General features: G+C 38.5%; 1 protein-coding gene across 1 annotated transcript in view; it reads right to left on the bottom strand.

The window, feature by feature from the left end:
* Positions 1–451: 451 nt before the first annotated feature.
* Positions 452–24,400, bottom strand: part of USH2A (usherin) — a gene marked incomplete at its 5' end in the record, with an annotated part of 770,156 nt that continues 746,207 nt past the window's right edge. The window contains 2 exons of the mRNA XM_082666701.1: positions 452–571; positions 2,189–2,410. Of these exons, the coding sequence (XP_082522827.1) occupies positions 482–571; positions 2,189–2,410 (312 nt within the window). The 3' untranslated portion in view covers positions 452–481. The remainder of the gene's footprint in view (positions 572–2,188; positions 2,411–24,400) is intronic.

A 24,400-nucleotide genomic window follows, 5' to 3' on the forward strand; every position in this document is an offset into this window, starting at 1 on the left:
ACAGGATCATGTCAACTTTCATGGAAATAGGGGAATGAAAGCAGAAGCAGTGCTGTGCTGCTCAAAGAAGCAGCAATGACATCCCCTCAGAAGGATCCTTAGTTTTTAAATTAGTAACTTCATTTACCGGTAGCAACTGTGGGCCAACTCGAAATTGCCACTGATTATTCATTTAAACAATGGCGTCACTGCCAGATGAGCCAAGTAAAAGTTATATGCTTATTTAGCTTCCATAAAATAAGGAGAGCAAAATAAGTATTTTCATACGGACATAAAATTTCAGAAACCCCACATTTCAGACAGCCAGAAAAATAATAGTTCTTAGACCTCTATTAGGAACAATTTCAAAAACACTCCTTATTTCTTTCAAGGATTATAGGATAACAAGCAATGGCTTTTTAGCATTTATGATGTGTGATAACCCAGTGGGGATGGGGTGTGGAGCCCTCATCCAGCTTTATATCTTACAGGTTTCCATCCTTTACAGGTGGGTGTCGGTGAATGTGGTGTGTTCCTTAGTCATAGAGCTGAAACCCTTGATGGCATTCATCAGGTCCTCTTCATCCACATACTGAAAAAGACACCAATCATCACTGGTTAGGATGTTGCTGGCAATAGTCTTATGCAAAATGTATTAATATATCATTTGAGCGTTACATTGTACCATATCTTAACCTTTCAAGCCTCAGTTTCCTCATCTGTAAAGTGGGGACATTTTATATGATTTCGTTCAAAATTAAACAGAAGAGCCAGAATGCAAGCTGTTATGCTCCACTGTGTCTCACTCTCTTACTTTATTTTATATTTATTGGATAGGGCTAGTAATATTGATTATAATGTTATAATGAACAGATAATTTGCCGAGTATGGGCATCTTGAAAAGCTTTCACTGAATCACTTTGCAGACTGCCTATTACCAGTATGGTCAAAAGTAAGCAAAATGGCAATATAGTATAATAGTGAAGAATGGGGGCAGTGTAATCAGACAATGTTTCTAAGATCCCAATTCCACAAAAAAATTACAAGCTGTGTGTTCTTGGGTAAGGGCACACATTCATCTAAGCCCTCAATGTATTATGTTGAACTATATGAAACTACCATTTTGCATGTCAAATATGATCAATTATGTTTCAACCTAATATAATTATTCCTGATATTTAGAAACTTTAGATCCAAAATGGAATCATGGAATTCAATAGTTGTAACAACTTCAAACAGCCCCATGATTTTTAAATGCTTATTATTTATCATCATTCTAAGCAAACCAGAAGGACTGTAAATTTTAGTTTTTGTTGTGATTGGAACCTGGAGCCAGGAAACTTGCTTTATTCTTTGCCATAAGTTAAGAAAGGTTTCATGGAAGTCATCAACTTTTCAGTGAAGGAAAAGTGAGAAGTGGGAGAGAGAGCGATGAGTGAGAGTCCAAATGCAGAAGCAGACAGTTGAAAGAAATGGAGGTGACGACTTCTGGCTCAGAGGAGTAAGCAGAGGGGCTAAGGTCTTAGTTGGCCATCTATTTATTATCCAACTTTCCAAAGGAATGGTACTCCCTCAGACATGTAGGTAGTTGGCACAATGAAGTGTGACGGTTGCTAAAAACTCTAGGACTTTATTCATCTCAGCCACTAGGGGCTCAAAATAAATATTACATAATGATGACGTTAACTCTTTTGTACCCCCTGGACTGAAATTATGAAAAACAAAGTTCATAAATAGTAATGCCCTTATTTATCATAATTTTCTGAGTTTCTTGGAAAGAAACTATTGATCCTATTGAGAGACTCTTTTTCTCCTCTAACCATAAACCAGAAGGAAAACACACTTCCTTTTCTTTTTTTTTTTCTTTAGTAAAACAGGTGCTTGTACTTTATGCCTCTTTTAGGCCAGTTCCAATGTTTTCAGTCATGTTCTGCCCCAGATAAGGAAGTAGAGCCTGTTTGTCTATTCACTTATGCAGGAGTTTATTTTTTGAGCATCTATTGTGCGCCAGAAGAACAAGACAAAGTTTCTACCCTGCTCATCAAGCAGGTAAACAAGTTGTTGCAAAATAATTGGGTAAATGGTCAGAGGGATGCACTGAGTGCCGTGCGGCCATCCTTCAATGAGGTACAGGAAGCTCCATGCCACCTCTTTATCAATATACTTCTGGAATGTTTAGCAAAGGCTCTGGACAAGGAAATTGACTCACCAGTCCGCTATCATGGCCCATGATGGTTTCCCACAGCGAGTCGTCAATCAAGACCTTCTTGTCTTGAATGTCTATGAGCTGACTGACACTGCGGTGGAGAGCGCCTTGGGAATAGGTCTGGCTGACTTGGCTCTGACTTGGGATGCGCAGTACAGACAGGCTCCGGTTGCTCCTAATACTCACAGGTGTCCCAGACCGGGGGATTTTGGTATCAGCTAAGCCCTGAAAAAAAAGTTACTGTTGGTGACTAAGGTCTAAAGAAAATAGTCTTGAAGTAGGATAGAAAATCATGTGTCACATGTCATCAGTGAAGGGAGCGCTGTCCCCATCTCCTCCTATGGAACTTAGCTCATCTGGAATCCTGTGTCCCCTGGATTCTTGGTAAAGGTGAGATAATAAGCTGATGGCCACGTTAGATGGCCAGCATTCTTAGTGCCCCAAGAGTTCACATACTGGTGCTTTGGCTATTATTCCCTGTGGACTAGGGCTGCTGCATCGCAAAGCAGTAGGGTGAGGGGTCGGGTTAGCAAGGTAGTCTCTTCATGGGTGTCAGCACAGAGCCTCCTTCTTGAGAACAGCCCTTCCCCAGAGCAAAATTAGCAATGTTCTCTCATGGTCAGTCACTAAGTGAGCACAACTGTATTTCACTTTAAAATTCCTGGATTTATGTAGGGAACCTGACTCCTCCCTCCCTCTTTTCTCATTCCACATTGTTCCCCTTGTTATAGGATTCCAGCCTCCAAAATAAGGAGGACACACAAAGACATCAGAAAGACAAAGGCACTCTATGATTAGGATCTAGAACGTGCCATTAGGAAGTGTAGCTACTCTAAACATCTGAGGGTTCTGATTTAGCTGATTTAACCAATCAGTGAAGTGTTCTGCTTTTCACCGTGCCACCGACACACCATGCAAAGATCGTGCATTCATGCAGCACACAGAGGTACCTCAAAGTGCATGGTGTAACTTTTTAGGGTAACATTGCTTGACACATCAGATACATCAGCCACGGAGTCAAACTGAAAACAAAAGTGGGGTATCAGCGTTTGGAACGTTTTTAAACAAATTCTTTGGAGGGAGGAATCAAGATGGCAGAATAGAAGGACGTGGAGCTCACCTCCTCCCACAAATACATCAAAAATACATCTACATGTAGAATAATGCTCATGTAATACCTTACTGAACTAGGGCAATAGATATCAGACACCCAGAAGTGCAAGAAAGAACTCCACAAAACTGCGTAGGGCAAAACAAAAAAAAGAAATTGGGATGGACCTGCGCCTCTAGGAGGGAGCTGTGAAAGAGGAAACGTTCCTACATCCTAGGAAGCACCTTCACTGGTGGGGAGATCAGCTGGGACAGAAAGAGAGCTTCAGAGGCTCGGAAGAGAGTACAACAACTGGTTGGCAGCAGGCAGAACAGAGAGAGATGGGCACAGAGGATTGGTGCTACCTTGGGGCAATCCCCAGCCCAAGATGCATGCCTACTGGTATGTGCAGGGCTGGGTGCTGAAACTCAGGCTTCAGAGGACAGACCCGGGGAGAGGACTGGGGTTGGCAGCATGGAGACAGCCTGAAGGGGCTGGAGTGTGGTATGGGCCACAACTGGGGTGTACACAGAAGAAGCCTGGGCCTGCCATAGAGGCAAAGTGCCATTGCTAAAGGGCGTGTGAAGGGAGGGGTGAAGCCTGCCATAACAGCCTCTTTCTCCCTGCTGCCTCTACGAGTTCTGGCAGCAGGACAGTGGGTGCTCCCATGGCTCAGACAAGTCCGGCCTCAGCAGCTGTGAGCTTTGCGGTCACATGTGCTTGGAGGCGGGGCTGGGGTCTGGGATGCTTCCACAGCTCCTATGGCAGGTCCAGGTGTGTGACTACTGCGGTCCTGGTACCCAACTTCAGTGGATCGGCACCTAAGGATCTGTGCTGGTGGCTTTGTGAACACAGTGCCTGAGGGACAACAGGGACAACTGCCTGAATTCCCACAGTGGAGGTGGTGCCGAGGGCAGTGCCAACCACAGTGTACTTTGCGAGCCTGCACAGGTGACACCACAGAGCACACTCCCTGGCAGACAGCTCCCGCAAAGGAAGACTCAGTGGCCCCTCTCCCAGCGGGAACACTCCACTCCTGTCTACCTCACACTGCAGCTCAGAAACCATTCTGAGGGCTTCTACTCCAACAACTCAGGAGCAGACTCTGCCCCTGACAGGGCAATGACAACCACAGAGCAAAGAGGAGGCCTGCTAAATATCTAAAGGCGCAAGAGAAAAACAAAGAGTTAATTACAAGCAAACCTCCATAAGGCTATCAGCTGCTTCCTCTACAGAAATGCTGCAGACCAGAAGGGAGTGGCAAGATATATTGAAAGTCCTGAAAGGGAAAAATACGTAACCTAGGATACTCTAGCCTGCAAGCTTATCATTTGGAATAGAAGTAGAGATAAAGAATTGCTCAAACAAGCAAAAACTAAAAAAATACAGCAATACTAAGCCTATCCTAAAGGAAATATCAAAACGTCTTCTCTAAATAGAAAAGAAGAATCTATAGGAAACAGAAAATCTGTTTGAAACTAAATCACTTAAATAAGCCAGTACACATATTAAAAGAAAAAATTTCTGTGAAAGCAATGATAACCAAAAGGATGAAAAAAGGATGAACATGAAGGTGTAAAAGAAGGCATCAAAATCATAAAATGTGGGAGAGGAGAGTATGAAAATGAAGATTTTTTTTTTCCAGAATGTGTTTGAGACTATATGACTACCAGTCTAAAATCAGTAGATATAGGAAGAGGCTAATATACTTGAAAAACAAGGTAACTAGAAATAAAAAACATACAATGAATTCACAAAAACCAAAAAGAACATAAGAATAATACAAAAGAAAATCATCAAACCACAAAAGGAAAAACAAAAGAAAAAGAAAGAGACAAAGAGAAATACAATATCAATGGGAAAACAAGGTTTAAAATGGCAATAAAATATCAATAGTTATCTTAAATGTCAATGGAAAAAATGCTCCAATCAAAAGACATAGAGTAGCAGATTGGATATAAAACAAGAGCCTACAATATGCTGCCTACAAGAAACCCACTTTCGGGCAAAGGACACACACAGGTGGAAAGTGAGGGAATGCAAAAAGATATTTCACGCAAACAGAAATGACAAGAAAGTGGGGGTCACAATACTCATATCAGACAAAATAGACATTAAAACAAAGTCTAAAAAGAAAGATAAAGAAGGACACTGTATAATGGTAAAGGGATCAATATAAGAGGATATTACACTTGTCAACATATATGCACCCAGTATAGGAGGACCGAAATACATAAAACAAATACTAACAGACATAAAGAGAGAAACTGATGGGAATACAATAATAGTAGGAGACTTTTAACACCTCACTCACATCAATGGAAAGATTTTTTAGACAGAAAATCAATAAGGCAACAGAGCTCTGAAATGATACAATAGAACAGTTAGACTTAATTGATATTTTCAGGACATTACATCTTAAAAAAGTAGAATACACATTCTTTTCAAGTGCACATGGAACACTGCCTAGGATTGACCACATACAAGGGCACAAAACAGTCAACAAATTTAAGAGTATAGAAATTATTTCAAGCATCTTTTCTGACCACAATGGCATGAAACTAGAAATCAACCACAGAAAAAGAAATTAGGAAAAAAGAAAAACAATTACATGAAGACTAAACAACATGCTATTAAAAAGCCAATGGGCCAACAATGAAAACAAAGAAAAAATTTAAAAATACCTTGAGGCAAATGACAATGAAAACACAACTATGCAAAATCTATGGGATGCATCAAAAGAAGTTCTTAGAGAGAAGTTCATAGTGATACAGGCCTTCCTCATAAAACAAGAAAAGTTGAAAAAAGCCTAACCCATCACCTAAAAGAATTAGAAAAGAAAAAAAGAATAAACAAAACCTAAAGTCAGCAGAAAGAAGGAAGTAATAAAGATCAGAGAGGAAATAAATAGAGATTTAAAAAAGAACAATAGAAAAAAATCAATAAAACCAAGAGCTGGTTCTTTGAAAGGATAAACATAATTGACAAACCTCTGGCTAGGCTCACCAAGAAGAAAAGAGAGAAGACTCAAATAAAATAAGAAAGGAAAGAGGAGAAAGTACAACTGATACTGCAGAGACACAAAAAACCATAAGAGAATACTATGAACAATTATATGCCAACAAATTCGGCAACCTAGTAGAAATGGACAAGTTTCTAGAAACATAGAGTCCACCAAAAATGAATGAAGAAGAAATAGATAACTTGAAAAGACCAGTCACTAGAAATGAAATAGAATTTGTAATAAAAATACTCCCTACAAACAAAAGTCCAGGACCAGATGGCTTCACAGGCAAATTCTACCAAACATACAAAGAACTTACACCAATCCTTCTCAAACTCTTCCAAAAGACTGAAGAGGAGAGAACACTCCCAAAGACATTCCATGAAGTCACCATCACCCTGATACCAAAACGAGATAGACACCACCAAAAAAGAAAATTACAAGCCAATATCTTTGATGACTATAGACGCAAAAATTCTCAACAAAATATTAGCAAACCAAATAGAACAATACATAAAAAAGATCATACACCACAACCAACTTGGATTCATCCCAGGGTCACAATGATGGTTTGACATATGTAAATCAATCAATGTAATGCACCACATCAAAAAATAAGACAAACACCACATGATCATCTCAGTAGATGCAGAAAAAGCATTTGATAAAATTCACCATCGATTCATGATAAGAACCCTTACAAAAGTGGATAGAGAGGGAACATATCTCAACATAATAAAAGCTATTTATGACAAACCCATAGCCAACATAATACTCAATGGTGAAAAGCTGAAAGCGTTCCTGCTAAAATCTGGAACAAGACAAGGATGCCCATGGTCAACACTTCTATTCAGCATAGTATTGGAAGTCCTAGCCACAACAATTAGACAAGAAAAAGAAATAAAATGTGTTCAGATTGGTAGGGAAGAGGTAAAATTGTCATTATATGCAGATGACATAATACTACATAGAGAAAACCCTAAAGACTCCACACAAAAACTACTGGAAATGATAAATTCAGCAAAGTAGCAGGATACAAGATTAACATACAGAAATTCGTTGCATTTCTTTATACAAACAATGAAATATCAGAAAGGGAATGTAGACAAACAATACCCTTTAAAGTTGCATCAAAAAATAAAATAAAATACTTAGGAATAAAACTCACCAACAAGGTGAAAATACTTATATGCTGAGAACTACAAAACATCAATAAAGGAAACTGAAGATGATAAAAAGAAATGGAAAGATATCCCATGCTCTTGGCTGGGAAGAATTAATAGTGTTAAAATGGCCACACTATCCAAAGCAATCTATAGATTTAATGTGACCCCTATCAAATTATCCATGACATTTTTCACAGAACTAGAACAAATTACACTAAAATTTATATGGAACCTAAAAAGACCCAGAATTGCCAAAGCAATTCTCAGGGAAAAGAACAAAGCAGGAGGCATAACCCTCCAAGACTTCAGACAATATTGCAAAGCTACAGTTATCAAAACAGTGTGGTATTGGCAGAAAAAAGACACATGGATCAATGGAATAGAAGAGCTCTGAAATAAACTCACACACTTACGGACAATTAATTATCAACAAACGAGGAAAGAACATACAATGGGGAAAAGAAAGTCTCTACAGTAAGTGGTGTTGGGAGAGTTGGACAGCCACATGCAAACCAATGAAGTTAGAACATACCTTCACACCATGCACAAAAATAAACTCAAAATGACTTAAAGACAAATATAAGACATGACATCATAAAACTCTTAGAAAAGAACATAGGCAAAACAGTCTCTGATATAAATCATACCATTTTCGTAGGTCAGTCTCCCAAGGCAATAAAAATAAAAACAAAAATAAACAAGTGGGACGTAATCAAACTTATCAGCTTTTGACAGAAAAGGAAACCATAAACCAAATGAAGAGAATCTACAGACTGCAAGAAAATATTTGCAAATGATGTGACCAATAAAGGGCTTAATTTTTGAAATATACAAACAGCTCATACAACTCAATAACAACAAAACAAACAAACAACACAATTAAAAAATGGGCAAAATACCTAAATATACATTTCTCCAAAGAAGACATACAGATGGTCAACAGGCACATGAAAAGATGCTCATCATTGCTAATTATTAGAGAAATCAAATCAAAACTACAACAAGGTACCACCTCACACCAATCAGAATGGGCATCATTAAAAATTCTACAAATAACAAATGCTGGAGGGGGTTGTGGAGAAAAGGGAACCCTCCTACACTGTTGGTGGGAATGTCAATTGGTGCAGCCAATACGGAAAACAGTATGGAGGTTCCTCAAAAAACTAAAAATAGAGTTGCTATATGATCCAGCAATCTCACTCCTGGACATATATCCAGACAAAATTATAATTCAAAAAGATACATGCACCCCTATGTTCATAGCAGCACTATTCACAATAACCAAGACATGGAAACAACCTAAACATCCACTGACAGATTGATAGATTTATGGATAAGGGAGATGTGGTATATTTATACAATGGAATATTACTGAGCCATAGAAAAGAATGAAATAGATGCCTGGCTGGAGGACAAGATGGCAGAGTAGAAGGACCTGAGTTCACTTCTTCTCAAGAAAACACCAAAATCACAACTAACTGCTGAACAACCATCGACAAAAAAGACCGGAACCTAAGAGATATTCTATGTACAAAGACAAAGAAGAAGACACAATGAAATGGTAGGAGGGGTGCATTCACGATACAATCAAATCCCATACATACCTGCCAGGTGGGCAACACACAACTGGAAAATAATTGTATCACAGAGGGTCTCCTACAGGAATGAGAGTTCTGAGCCTACGTCATGCTGCCCAGTCTGGGGGTTTGGCTTCAGGAGGAGCAGCCCCCAGAGCACTTGATTTTGAAGGCCAATGGGACTTGATCGCAGGAACTCCATAGGACTGGAGAAACCATAAGCTCCACTCTTGGAGGGCACACACAAGGTCTTGTGCACCCTGGGACCCAGGGAAAAAGCAGTGACTTCACAGAAGCCTGGGTCAGACCTACCTGTTGGTCTGGGAGGGTCTCCTGGAGAGGTAGGGGGGTAACTGTGTCTCACTGCAGGGACAAGGATACTGGTGTCAAGGTACTGGGGAGCACTAATTGGTATGAGCTGTCTGCAGGTCTCCATTTTGATGCCAAGAACTGGCCACACCCAACAGCCTGCATGTTCCAGTGCTGGGTCGCCTCAGGCCAAACAACCAACAGGGCAGGAACACAGCCTCACCCGTCAGCACACAAGCTGTTTAAAGTCTTCCTCAGTCCACAGCCACCTCTAAACACACCTGTTGATATGGCCCTGCCCAACAGAGGGACAAGACCCAGCTCCAGCCACCAGTAGGCTGGCACCAGTCTCTCCCACCAGGAAGCCTGCCCAAGCCTCTTAGACCAGCCTCACTCACCAGGGGACAGACACCAGAAGCAAGAGAAACTACAATCCTGCAGCTTGTGGGACTGCAAACACAGAAAGTGAGACAAAATAGGATGGCAGAGGAATATGTTCCAGACGAAGGAACAAAATAAAACTCCAGAAGAACAACTAAGTGAAGTGGAGCTAGTCAATCTATCCAAAAAAAGACTTCAGAGTAATGACAGTAAAGATCTCAGAAAAAAATGGAGGAACAGACTGAGAAGTTACAAGAAATGCTTAACAAAGAACTAGAAGATCTAAAGAACAAAGTTGAACATACAATAACTGAAATGAAAAATACAGTAGAAAGAATCAATAGCAGAATGAATGAGGCAGAAGATTGGATACGTGAGCTCAAAGGCAGAATAGTGGAAATCACTGCTGTAGAACAGAATAAAGAAAAACGAATGAAAAGAAATGAGGACAGTTTAAGGGACTTCCCTGGTGTGCAGTGGTTAAGCATCTGCCTGCCAATGCAGGGGACATGGGTTAAAGCCCTGGTCCCAGAAGATCCCACATGTGGCGAACCAACTAAGCCCGTGCGCCACAACTACTGAGCCTGCACTCTACAGCCTGCAAGCCACAACTACTGAGCCCATGTGCCAAAACTCCTGAAGTCCGCAAACAGAGACCGTGCTCTACAACAACAGAAGACACCGAAATGAGCAGCCCATGCACTGCAACGACGAGTAGTCCCTGCTCACCGCAACTAGAGAAAGCCCACTTGCAGCACCGAAGACCCAACACAGCAGGGAGGAGCTTCAAGATGGCGGAAGCGTAAGACGTGGAAATCAACTTCCTCCCCACAAATACAACAGAAATACATCTACATGTGGAACAACTCCTACATAACACGCACTGAACGCTGGCAGAAGACCTGAGACATCCCAAAAGGCAAGAAACTCCCCACGTACCTGGGTAGGGTAAAAGAAAAAAGAAAAAACAGAGACAAAATAGGGACAGGATCTGCAGCTCTGGGAGGGAGCCATGAAGGAGGGAAAGTTTCCACACACTAGAAGCCCCTTCGCGGGCGGAGACTGCGGGTGGCAGAGGGGGGAGCTTTGGAGCCACGGAGGAGAGCACAGCCACAGGGATGCGGAGAGCAAAGCGGAGAGACTCCCGCACAGAGGATCAATGCGACCAGCACTCACCAGCCCGAGAGGCTTGTCTGCTCACCCGCTGGGGCGGGAGGGGGCTGGGAGCTGAGACTTGCGCTTAGGAGGTCGGATCCCAGGGAGAGGACTGGGGTTGGCTGCATGAACACAGCCTGAAGGGGCTAGTGCACCACAGCTAGCCGGGAGGGAGTCCGGGAAAAAGTTTGGAGCTGCCGAAGAGGCAAGAGACTTTTTCTTGCCTCTTTGTTTCCTGGTGCGCAAGGAGAGGGGATTAAGAGCACTGCTTAAAGGAGCTCCAGAGACGGGCGCAAGCTGTGGCTATCAGTGCGGACACCAAAGACGGACGTGACACACCAAGCCTGCTGCTGCCACCACCAAGAAGCCTGTGTGCAAGCACAGGTCACTATCCACACCTCCTCTCCCGGGAGCCTGTGCAGCCCGCCACTGCCAGGGTCCCGGGATCCAGGGAAAACTTTCTGGGAGAACGCACGGCACGCCTCAGGCTGGTGCAACGACACACCGGCCTCTGCCGCCACAGGCTTGCCCCTCATCCGTACCCCACCCTCCCCCCAGCCTGAGTGAGCCAGAGCCTCTGAACAAACTGATCCTTTAACCCCGTCCTGTCTGAGTGAAGAAGTGACGCCCTCAGGTGACCTACACGCAGAGGCAGGACCAAATAGAAAGCTGAACCCCGGGAGCTGTGCAAAAAAAAGAGAAAGAGAAATTTCTCCCAGCAGCCTCAGGAGCAGCGGATTAAATCTCCACAATTAACTTGATGTACCTGCATCTGTGGAATATCTGAATAGACAACAAATCAACCCAAATTGAGGATGTGGTCTTTGGGAGCAACGATACATATTTTTTCCCTTTTTCTCTTTTTGTGAGTGTGTATGTGTATGCTTCTATGTGTGATTTTGTCTGTATAGCTTTGCTTTTACCATTTGTCCTAGGGTTCTGTCTGTCCATTTATTTATTGTTTTTATTACTTAAAAACATTTTTTCTTAATAATTATTTATTTTGTATTTTAATAACTATTTTATTTTATTCTTTCTTTCTTTCTTTTTTCCTTTCTTTCTTTTCTTTCTTTCTCTCTTATTTTTTCTCCCTCTTATTCTGAGCCTTGTGGATGACAGGCTCTTGGTGCTCCAGCCAGGTGTCAGGGCTGTGCCTCTGAGGTGGGAGAGCCAAGTGCAGGACACTGGTCCACAAGAGACCTCCCAGCTCCATGTAATATCAAACGGCGAAAATCTCCCAGAGATCTCCATCTCAACGTCAAGACCCAGCTCCACTCAATGACCAGCAAGCTACAGTGCTAGACACCCTATGCCAAACAACTAGCAAGACAGGAATACAGACCCACCCATTAGCACAGAGGCTGCCTAAAATCATAGTAAGTACACAGACAGCCCAAAACACACCACCAGACGTGGACCTGCTGACCAGAAAGACAAGATACAGCCTCATCCACCAGAACACAGGAACTGGTCCCCTCCACCAGGAAGCCTACACAACCCACTGAACCAACCTTTGCCACTGGGCACAGACACCAAAAACAATGGAAACAACAAACCCGCAGCCTGCAAAAAGGAGACCCCAAACACAGTAAGTTAAGCAAAATGAGAAGACAGAAAAACACACCACAGATGAAGGAGCAAAATAAAAACCGATCAGAGTTAACAAATGAAGAGGAAATAGACAGTCTACCTGAAAAGAATAAAGAATAATGATAGTAAAGATGATCGAAAATCTTGGAAATAGAATGGAGAAAATACAAGAAACGTTTAACAAGGACCTAGAAGAAGTAAAGAGCAAACAAACAGAGATTAACAACACAATAAATGAAATTAAAAATTTTCTAGAAGTGATCAATAGCAGAATAACTGAGGCGGAAGAACGGATAAGTGCCTGGAAGATAAAATAGTGGAAATAACCATTGCAGAGCAGAATAAAGAAAAAATAATGAAAAGAATTGAGGACAGTCTCAGAGACCTCTGGGACACCATGAAATGCACCACCATTAGAATTATACGGGTCCCAGAAGAAGAAGAGAAAAAGAAAGGGACTGAGAAAATATTTCAAGAGATTATAGTTGAAAACTTCCCTAATATGGGAAAGGAAATAGTTAATCAAGTCCAAGAAGCACAGAGAGTCCCATACAGGATAAATCAAAGGATAAACAGGCCAAGACACATATTAATCAAACTTTCAAAAATTAAATACAAAAAAATATTAAAAGCAGCAATGGAGAAACAACAAATAACACACAAGGGAATCTCCATAATGTAAACAGCTGATCATTCAGCAGAAACTCTGCAGGCCAGAAGGGACTGGCAGGACATATTTAAAGAGATGAAAGAGAAAAACCTACAACCAAGATTACGCTACCCAGCAAGGATCTCATTCAGATTTGATGGAGAAATTACAAGCTTTACAGACAAGCAAAAGCTAAGATAATTCAGCACCACCAAACCAGCTTTTCAACAAATGCTAAAGGAACTCCTCTAGGCAGGAAACAGAAGAGAAGGAAAAGACCTACAATAATAAAAGCAAAAGAATTAAGAAAATGGTAATAGGAACATACATATCGATAATTAACTTAAAAGTAAAAGGATTAAATGCTCCAACCAAAAGACTTAGACTGGCTGAATGGATACAAAAACAAGACCTGTATATATGCTGTCTACAAGAGACTCATTTCAGACCAAGGGACGCATACAGACTGAAAGTGAGGGGATGGAAAAAGTTATTCCATGCAAATGGAAATCAAAAGAAAGCTGAAGTAGCAATTCTCATATCAGACAAAATAGACTTTAAAACAAAGACTATTACAAGAGACAAAGAAGGACACTACATAATGATCAAGGGATCAATCCAAGAAGAAGATACAACAATTGTAAACATTTATGCACCCAACATAGGAGCACCTCAATAGATAAGGAAAATATTAACAGCCATAAAAGGGGAAACTGACAGTAACACAATCATAGTAGGGGACTTTAACACCCCACTTTCACCAATGGACAGATCATCCAAAATGAAAATAAATAAGGGAACACAAGCATTAAACAAGATGGACTTAATTGATATTTATAGGACATTCTGTCTAAAAGCAACAGAATACACTTTCTTCTCAAGTGCTTATGGAACATTCTCTAGGATAGATCATATCTTGGGTCACAAATCAAGCCTTGGTAAATTTAAGAAAATTGAAATCATATCAAGTATCTTTTCCAACCACAATGCTCTGAGACTAGATATCAATTACAAGAAAAAATCTGTAAGAAATACAAACACATGGAGGCTAACCAACACACTAATTAATAACCAAGAGATCACTGAAGAAATCAAAGAGGAAATCAAAAAATACCTAGAAACAAATGACAATGAAAACACAATGACCCAAAACCTATGAGATGCAGCAAAAGCAGTTCTAAGAGGGAAGTTTATAGCTATACAAGCCTATCTTAAGAAACAAGAAACATCTCAAATAAACAACCTAACTTTACACCTAAGAAATTAGAGAAAGAAGAACAAAGAAAACCCAAAGTTAGAGGAAGGAAAGAAATCATAAAGATCAGATTAGAAATAAATGAAAAAGAAATGAAGGAAACGATAGCAAAGATCAGTAAAACTAAAAGCTCGTTCTTTGAGAAGATAAACAAAATTGATAAACCACTAACCAGACTCATCAAGAAAAAAAGGGATAAGGCTCAAATCAATAGAATTAGAAATGAAAAAGGAGAAGTAATAACTGACACTGCAGAAATACAAAGGATCATGAGAGATTACTACAAGCTACTATATGCCAATAAAATGGAAACCTGGAAGAAATGGACAAATTCTTAGAAAGGCACAACTTTCCGAGACTGAACCAGGAAAAACAGAAAATATGATGAGACCAATCACAAGCACTGAGATTGAAAGTGTGATTAAATATCTTCCAACAAACAGAAGCCCAAGACCAGATGGCTTCACAGGCGAATTCTATCAAACATTTAGAGAAGAGCTGACACCTATCCTTCTCAAACCCTTCCAAAATATAGCAGAGGGAGGAACACTCCCAAACTCACTATATGAGGCCACCATCATTCTGATACCAACACCAGACAAAGATGTCACAAGGAAAGAAAACTACAGGCCAATATCACTGATGAACATAGATGCAAAAATCCTCAACAAAATACTAGCAAACAGAATCCAACAGCACATTAAAATGATCATATGCTATGCTCAAGTGGGGTTTACCCCAGGAATGCAAGGATTCTTCAATATACGGAAATCAATCAATGTGATACACCATATTAACAAATTGAAGGAGAAAAACCATATGATCATCTCAATAGATGCAGAGAAATCTTTCGACAAAATTCAACACCCATTTATGATAAGAACCCTGCAGAAAGTAGGCATAGAGGGAACTTTCCTCAACATAATAAAGGCCATATATGACAAACCCACAGCCAACATCGTCCTCAACGTTGAAAAACTGAAACCATTTCCACTAAGATCAGGAAGAAGACAAAGTTGCCCACTCTCACCACTATTATTCAACATAGTTTTGGAAGTTTTAGCCACAGCAATCAGAGAAGAAAAAGAAATAAAAGGAATCCAAATCAGAACAGAAGAAGTAAAGCTGTCAGTGTTTGCAGATGACATGATACTATACATAGAGAATCCTAAAGATGCTACCAGAAAACTACTAGAGCTAATCAATGAATGTGGTAAAGTAGCAGGGTACAAAATTAATGCACAGAAAACACTTGCATTCCTATACACTAATGATGAAAGTGAAATTAAGAAAACGCTCCCGGGCTTCCCTGGTGGTGCAGTGGTTGAGAGTCCGCCTGCTGATGCAGGGGACACAGGTTCGTGCCCCGGTCCAGGAAGATCCCACATGCCGCAGAGCGGCTGGGCCTGTGAGCCATGGCCGCTGAGCCTGCACTTCCAGAGCCTGTGCTCCACAACGGGAGAGGCCACAACAGTGAGAGGCCCGCATACTGGGCGGGGGGAGGGGGGGAAGAAAACGCTCCCATTTACCTTTGCAAGAAAAAGAATAAGATATCTAGGAATAAACCTACCTAAGGAGACAAAAGACCTGTATGCAGAAAATTATAAGACACTGATTAAAGTAATTAAGGATGATACAAACAGATGGAGAGATATACCGTGTTCTTGGATTGGAAGAAGCAACATTGTGAAAATGACTCTACTACCTGAAGCAATCTACAGATTCAATACAATCCCTATCAAGCTACCACTGGCAATTTTCACAGAACTAGAACAAAAAATCTCACAATTTGTATGGAAACACATAAGACCTCGAATAGACAAAGCAACCTTGAGAAAGAAAAATGGAGCTGGAGGTATCAGGTTCCCTGACTTCAGAATATATTACAAAGCTACAGTAATCAAGACAGTATGGTACAAAAACAGAAATATATATCAGTGGAACAGGATAGAAAGCCCAGAGATAAACCCATGCACATATGGTCACCTTACCTTTGATAAAGGAGGCAAGAACATACAGTGGAGAAAAGACAGCCTCTTCAATAAGTGGTGCTGGGAAAAGTGGACAGCTACATGTAAAAGAATGAAATTAGAACACTCCCTACCATCCTACACAAAAATAAACTCAAAATGGATTAAAGACCTAAATGTAAGGCCAGACACTATCAAACTCTTTGAGGAAAACATAGGCAGAACACTCTATGACATAAATCACAGCAAGATCTTTTTGGACCCACCTCCAAGAGAAATGGAAATAAAAACAAAAATAAACAAATGGGATCTGATGAAACTTAAAAGCTTTTGCACAGCAAAAAAAAAAAAAAAAAAACATAAACAAGGTGAAAAGACAACCCTCAGAATGGGAGAAAATATTTGCAAATGAAGCAACTGACAAAGGATTAATCTCCTAAAGATACAAGCAACTCATGAAGCTCAATATCAAAAAAAAAAAAAAAACCCAATCCAAAAATTGGCAGACCTAAATAGACATTTCTCCAAAGAAGATATACAGATTGCCAACAAACACAAGAAAGAATGTTCAACATCATTAATCATTAGAGAAATGCAAATCAAAACTACAATGAGGTATCACCTCACACCAGTCAGAATGGCCATCATCAAAAAATCTAGAAACAATAAATGCTGGAGAGGGTGTGGAGAAAAGGGAACCCTCTTGCACTGTTGGTGGGAATGTAAATAGATACAGCCACTATGGAGAACAGTATGGAGGTTCCTTAAAATACTGCAGGTAGAACTACCATACGACCCAGCAATCCCACTACTGAGCATATACCCTGAGAAAACCATAATTCAAAAAGAGTCATATAACAAAATGTTCATTGCAGCTCTATTTACAATAGCCAGGACATGGAAGCATCCTAAGTGTCCATCAACAGATGAATGGATAAAGCAGATGTGGCACATATGTACAATGGAGTATTACTCAGCCATAAAAAGGAACCAAACTGAGTTATTTGTAGTGAGGTGGATGAACCTAGAGTCTGTCATACATAGTGAAGTAAGTCAGAAAGAGAAAAACAAATACCATATGCTAACACATATATATGTAATTGGAAAAAAAAAAACAAAACAAAATGCTCAGAAGAACCTAGGGGCAAGATGGGAATAAAGATGCAGCCCTACTGGAGAATGGAGTTGAGGATACAGGGAGGGGGATGGTTAAGCTGGGACAAAGTGTGACAGTGTCATGGACATATATACACTATGAAACATAAAATAGATAGCTAGTGGGAAGCAGCCGCACAGTACAGGGAGATCAGCTAGGTGCTTTGTGACCACCTAGCGGGGTGGGATAGGGAGGGTGGGAGGGAGGGAGATGCAAGAGGGAAGAGATATGGGGACATATGTATATGTATAATTGATTCACTTTGTTACAAAGCAGAAACTGACACACCATTGGAAAGCAATTATACTCCAATGAAGATGTGAAAAAAATTTTTAAAGTTTATATAAATAAAAAGGGGAAAAGTGCAGTCTTAAAAAAAAAAGACCCAACACAGCCAAAAATAAATTAAACATAAATAAATTAATTAATTTAAAAAAAAGAAATGAGGACAGTTTAAGATATCTCTTAAACATTAAATGCAACATCTGGTTTGAAACAAATGCTAAAGGAACGTTTCTAGATGGAAAGGAAAAGACCACAACTGGAAACAAGAAAATCACGAAATGGGAAAGCTCACTGGTAAATGTAAACATATAGTAAAGGTAGGAAATCACTCACACATAAATATGCTGTCAAAACCAGCAATCATGAGAAGAGGAGAGTACAAATGCAGGATATTGGAAATGCATTTGAAATTAAGAGACTAGCAACTTAAAACAGTCTTGTATATACATAGACTGCTATATCAAAACCTCATGGTAATTGCAAATCAAAAATCTACAATAGATATACCCTCAAAAAAGAAAAAGGAATCCAAACACAACACTAAAGATAGTCACTGAATCACTAAAGAAGAGAACATAAGAGGAAGGGGAGCAAAAAGACCAACAAAAACAGCTCCAAAATAATCAACAAAATGGCAATAAATACATACTGGTAATTACCATAAATATAAGTGGTTTAAATGCTCCAACCAAAAGACATAGACTGCCTGAATGGATACAAAAACAAAACCCATATATATGCTGTCTACAAGAGAACCACTTCAGATCTAGGGAAACACAGACTGAAAGTGAGAGGATGGAAAAAGTTATTCCATGTACAAGGAAATCAAAGGAAATTTGGGGTAGCAATACTCGTATCAGACAAAATAGACTTTAAAATAAAGACGGTTACAAGAGACAAAAAAATTACACTGCAGAATCATCACAGGATCAATCCAAGAAGAAGATATAACAATTTTAAATATATATTCACCCTATATATGAGCATCTCGATATATAAGGCAAATGCTAATAGTCATAAAAACAGAAATTGACAGTAGCACAACAATATGGGGGACTTTAACACTCCACTTACATCAATGGACAGATCATGCAGATAGAAAATCAATAAGAAAACACAGGCCTCTAATGTTATGTTAGACCAGATAGACTTAATTGAAATTTATAGGGCATTCCATCAGAAAGCAGCAGAATATACATTATTTTCAAGTGCTCATGGAACATTCTCCAGAATAGATCACAAGCTGGGCCACAAAGCAAGCCTTGGTAAATTTAAGAAAACTGAAATCATATCAAGTATCTTTTCTGACCACAACACTATCACGTTAGAAATCAACTACAAGAAAAAACCTGCAAAACACAGAAACACGTGGAGGCTAAACAATATTCTACTAAACAACCAATGGATCATTGAAGAAATCAAGAAGGAAATAAAAAAATACCTAGAGATAAATGAAAACGAGAATGCGATGATCCAGAACCTCTGGGATTCAGCAAAAGCAGTTTTATTAGGGAATATTATATAGCAATACATTCTTACCTCAAGAAACAAGAAAAATCCCCAATAAACAACCTAACCATACACCTAAAGCAACTAGAGAAGAATAAACAAAACCCAAAATTAGAAGCAAAGAAATCACAAAGATCAGAGCAGAAAAAAGCGAAATAGAGAAGAAAACAATAGAAAAGATCAATGAAACTAAAAGCTGTTTCTTTGAAAGGATAAACAAAATTGATAAAACGTATGCAGACTCAATCAAGGAAAAAAAGAAAGTTAGAAATGAACTTTCAAATCAAGAAAGTTAGAAATGAAAAAGGAAAAATTACAACTGACACCACAGAAATATAAATGATCATAAGAGACTACTACAAACAACTCTATGCCAATAAAATGGACAACCTAGAAGAAATGGACAAATGCTTAGAAAGGTGCAATCTCCCAAACTGAATTAGGAAGAAATATAAAATATGAACAGACCAATCACAAGCACTGAAATTGAAACAATGATTAAAATATTCCCAAGAAACAAAAGTCCAGGACCAGATGGCTTCACAGGCGAATTCTATCAAACATTTAGACAAGAGTTAACACCTATCCTTCTGAAACTCTTCCAAAATATTGCAGAGGTAGGAACACTCCTAAATTCATTCTACGAGGCCACCATCACCCTGATACCAAAATCAGACAAAGATATCACAAAAAAAGAAAATTACAGGACTATGTCACTGATGAACACAGAAACAAAAATCCTCAACAAAATATTAGCAAACCCAATCCAACAATACATTAGATGGATCATACACCAGGATCAAGTGGGATTTATTCCAGGGATGCAAGGATTTTTCAATACCACAAATCAACCAGTGTGATACACCACATTAACAAATTGAAGAATAAAACCATATGATCATCTCAATAGATGCAGAAAAAGCTTTTGACAAAATTCAACACCAATTTATGATAAAAACTCTCCAGAAACTGGGAATTGAGGGAACATACCTCAATATAATAAAGGCCATATATGACAAACCCACAGCTAACATCATTCTCAGGTGAGAAGCTGAAAGCATTCCCTCTAAGGTCAGGAACAAGACAAGGATGTCTATTCTCACTACTTTTATTCAACATAGTTTGAATAGTCCTAGCTTTGGAAGTTTTGGAAGTCCTAGCCATGGCAATCAGAGAAGAAAAGGAAATAAAAGGAATCCAAATTGGAAAAGAAGAAATAAAATGGTCAATGTTTGCAGATGACATGATACTATACATAGAAAATCCTAAAGATGTTACCAGATGATAACTACAGCTCATCAATGAATTTGGTAATGTTGCAGGATACAAAATTAATACACAGAAATCTGTTGCATTTCTATATGCTAACAACGAAAGATCAGAAAGAAAAATTAAGGAAACAATCCCATTTACCATCACATCAAAAAGAATAAAATACCTAGGACTACACCTACCTAAGGAGGCAAAACACCTGTACTCTGAAAACTATAAGACACTGATGAAAGAAATCGGCGATGACTCAAACAGATGGGAAGATATACCATGTTCTTGGATTGGAAGACTCAATATGGTCAAAATGAATATACTACCCAAGGCAGTCTACAGATTCAAGCTATCCCTATCATATTACCACTGGTATTTTTGCAGACCTAGAACAAAAAATCTTAAAATGTGTATGGAAACACAAAAGACCCTGAATAACCAAAACAATGTTGAGAAAGAAAAACAGAGCTGTAGGGATCAGGCTTCCTGATTTCAGACTATTCTATAAAGCTACAGTAATCAAAACAGTATGGTACTGGCACAAAAACAGAAATAGAGATCAAGGGAATATGATAGAAGGCCCAGAAATAAACCCAGGCAAATATGATCAATTAATCTATGACAAAGGAAGCAACAATATACAATGAAGAGAAGAGAGTCTCTTCAAGAAGTTGTTCTGGGAAAATTGGACAGCTAAATTTAAAAGAATGAAATTAGAACATTCTCTAACACTGTACACAAAACTAAACTCAAAATGGATTAAATACATAAATGTTAAACTGGATACTGTAAAACTTTTAGAGGAAAATATAGGCAGAACACTCTTTGACTTAAATTGCAGCATCTTATTGGATCCAACCCCTAGAGTAATGAAAATAAAACCAAAAATAAACAAATAGGACCTAATTAAACTTAAAAGCTTTGCACAGCAAAGGAAACCATAAACAAAATGAAAAGACAACCCACAGAATGGGAGAAAATATCTGCAAATGAAGTGACTGAAAGGGATAGATCTCCAAAATTTACAAATAGCTCATGCAGCTCTATATCAAAAAAACAAAGATCCCAATCAAGAAATGGGCAGAAGATGTAAATAGACATTTCTCCAAAGAAGACATACAGGTGGGCAAAAAGCACATGAAAAGATGCTCAACATTGTGAATATTAGAGAAATGCAAATCAAAAGTACAACAAGGTACCACTGCACACCTGTCAGAATGGCCATCATTAAAAAGTCTACAGATAACAAAAGCTGGAGAGGGTGTGGAGAAAAGGAAACCCTCCTCCACTGCTGGTGGGATTGTAAGTTGGTGCAGCCACTGTGGAAAACAGTATGGAGGTTCCTCAGAAAACTAAAAATAGAACTACCATATGATCCAGTAATTCCACTCCAGGACATATAGCCAGAAAAGAGGAAAACTCTAATTCAGAAAGATACACACACCCCAATGTTCACAGCAGTACTATGTATAATAGCCAAGACATGGAAGCAATGTGAATGTCCATCAACAGATGAGTAAAGAAGATGTGGTACATATATATAATGGAATATTACTCAGCCATAAACAATAATGAAATAATGCCATTTGCAGCAATATGGAAGGACCTAGAGTTTATCATACTAAGTGAAGTAAGTCAGACAGAAAAATACAAATATATGATATCACTTATATGTGGAATCTAAAAATGATACAAATGAACTTATTTACAAAACAGAAACAAACTCACAGCCTTAGAAAACAAGCTTATGGTTACAAAAAGGGGAAAGGTGGGGGGAGGAATAAATTAGGAGGTTGGGATTAACATATACAAACTACTATATATAAAATAGATAATCAACAGGGACCTAATGTATAGCACAGGGAACTCTACTCAGTACCATGTAACAACCTACATTGGAAAAAAATCTGAAAAAGAATAGATATATGTATATGTATTACTAAATCACTTTGCTGTACAGCTGAAACTAACACATCATTGTAAATCAACTACACTGCAATATAAAATAAAAATTTTAAAAAAGAATGAAATAATGCCAGTTGCAGCAACATGTATGGACCTAGAAATTATCATACTAAGTGAATTAAGTCAGATAAAGACAAATATCATATGATATCACTTATATGTGGAATCTAGTTAAAACATGATACAAATGAACCGAGTTACAAAACAGAAAGAGACTCACAGATCTTGAAATCAAACTTAAGGTTACCAAAGGGGAAGTGTTGGGGTAAGTGATAAATTAGGAGATTTGGATTAACATATACCAACTACTATGTATAAAATTAATAACGAATAAGGACCTTCTATATAGCACAGGCAACTGTACTCAATATTCTGTAATAACCTATATGGGAAAAGAATCTGAAAAAGAATGAAGATTTTATATATATATAAAAAATATATATAATATGCATATATATTATATATATACACACACATATATATAATTAGTGTGATTTACTTTGCTGTGCATGTGAAACTAACACAACATTGTAAATCAACTCTACTCCAATAAAAATTTTAAAAGATATATAATTAGTCTGATTTACTTTGCTGTGCATGTGAAACTAACACATTGTAAATCAACTCTACTCCAATAAAAATTAAAAAAAAAAAGCTTTTGCACCACAAAGGAAACCACTGACAAAACGAAAAGATAACCCACCAAATGAGAAAAAATATTTGCAAATGATGTGACCACAAAGGGATTAATCTTCAAAATATAAAAACAGCTCATGCAGCTCAATATTAAAAAAAAAAAACACAATAAAAAAAATGGGCAGAAGACATAAATCAACATTTCTCCACAGAAGACATACAGATGGGCAAAAAGCACATGAGAAGATGCTCTATATTGCTAATTATTAAAGAACTGCTAATTATTAAACAGACTCACAGACATAGAAAAGAAAGTTATGGTTACCAATGGGGAAAGGTGGGGGTGGGGCAAGGGATAAATTAGGAGGTTGGGATTAACATATACACACCACTATATATAAAATAGATAATCAAGAAGGACCTACAGTATAGTGCAAGGAACTCTACTCAATACTCTGTAAGAACCTACATAGGAAAAGAATCTGAAACAGCATAAATATATGTATAACTGAATCACTTTGCTATACACCTGAAACACAACATTGTATATCAACTATACTCCAACATAAAATAATAAATAAAAAAATAAATAAGTAAAATAAAAACTTTTCCCTGAAAACCAAAAAAAAAAAAAAAAAAAAAAAGAAGAAGAAATTAAAAAATACTTGAAGCAATGAGACAATGAAAACACAGCCATACAAAATTTATGGGATGCAGCAAAAGCATTTCTTACACGGAAATTCATAGTGATAGAGGTCTTCTTTAGGAAACAACGTAAACCCACCACCTAAAAGAATGAGAAAAGGAACAAAGAAAACCTAAAGTCAGCAGAAGGAAGGAGATAACAAAGATCAGAGAGGAAATAAATAGAGATTAAAAGACAATAGAAAAAAAATCAATAAAACCAAGAGCTGGTTCTTTGAGATAGTAAACAAAATAGACAAACCTCTGGCCAAGCTCACCAAGAAGAAATGAGAGGAGACACAAAGAAACAAATAAGAAAGGAAAGAGCAGAAATCACAACTGATACCATGGGGGGGGGGGGAATAAGAGAATACTGTGAACAATTTATGTCAACAAATTGGACAATCTAGAAGGAATGGACAAGTTTCTAGAAACATACAATGCACCAAAACTGAATCAAGAAGAAATAGGTAACTTGAACAGACTGATCACTAGAAGTGAAACAGAATCTGTAATTTCAAAAAACTCCTTACAAACAAAACTCCAGAACCAGATGTCTTCACATGTGGAT

Source organism: Grampus griseus (genome assembly GCF_964374135.1).
Source record: "Grampus griseus genome assembly, chromosome: 1".
NCBI lineage: Eukaryota > Metazoa > Chordata > Mammalia > Artiodactyla > Delphinidae > Grampus > Grampus griseus.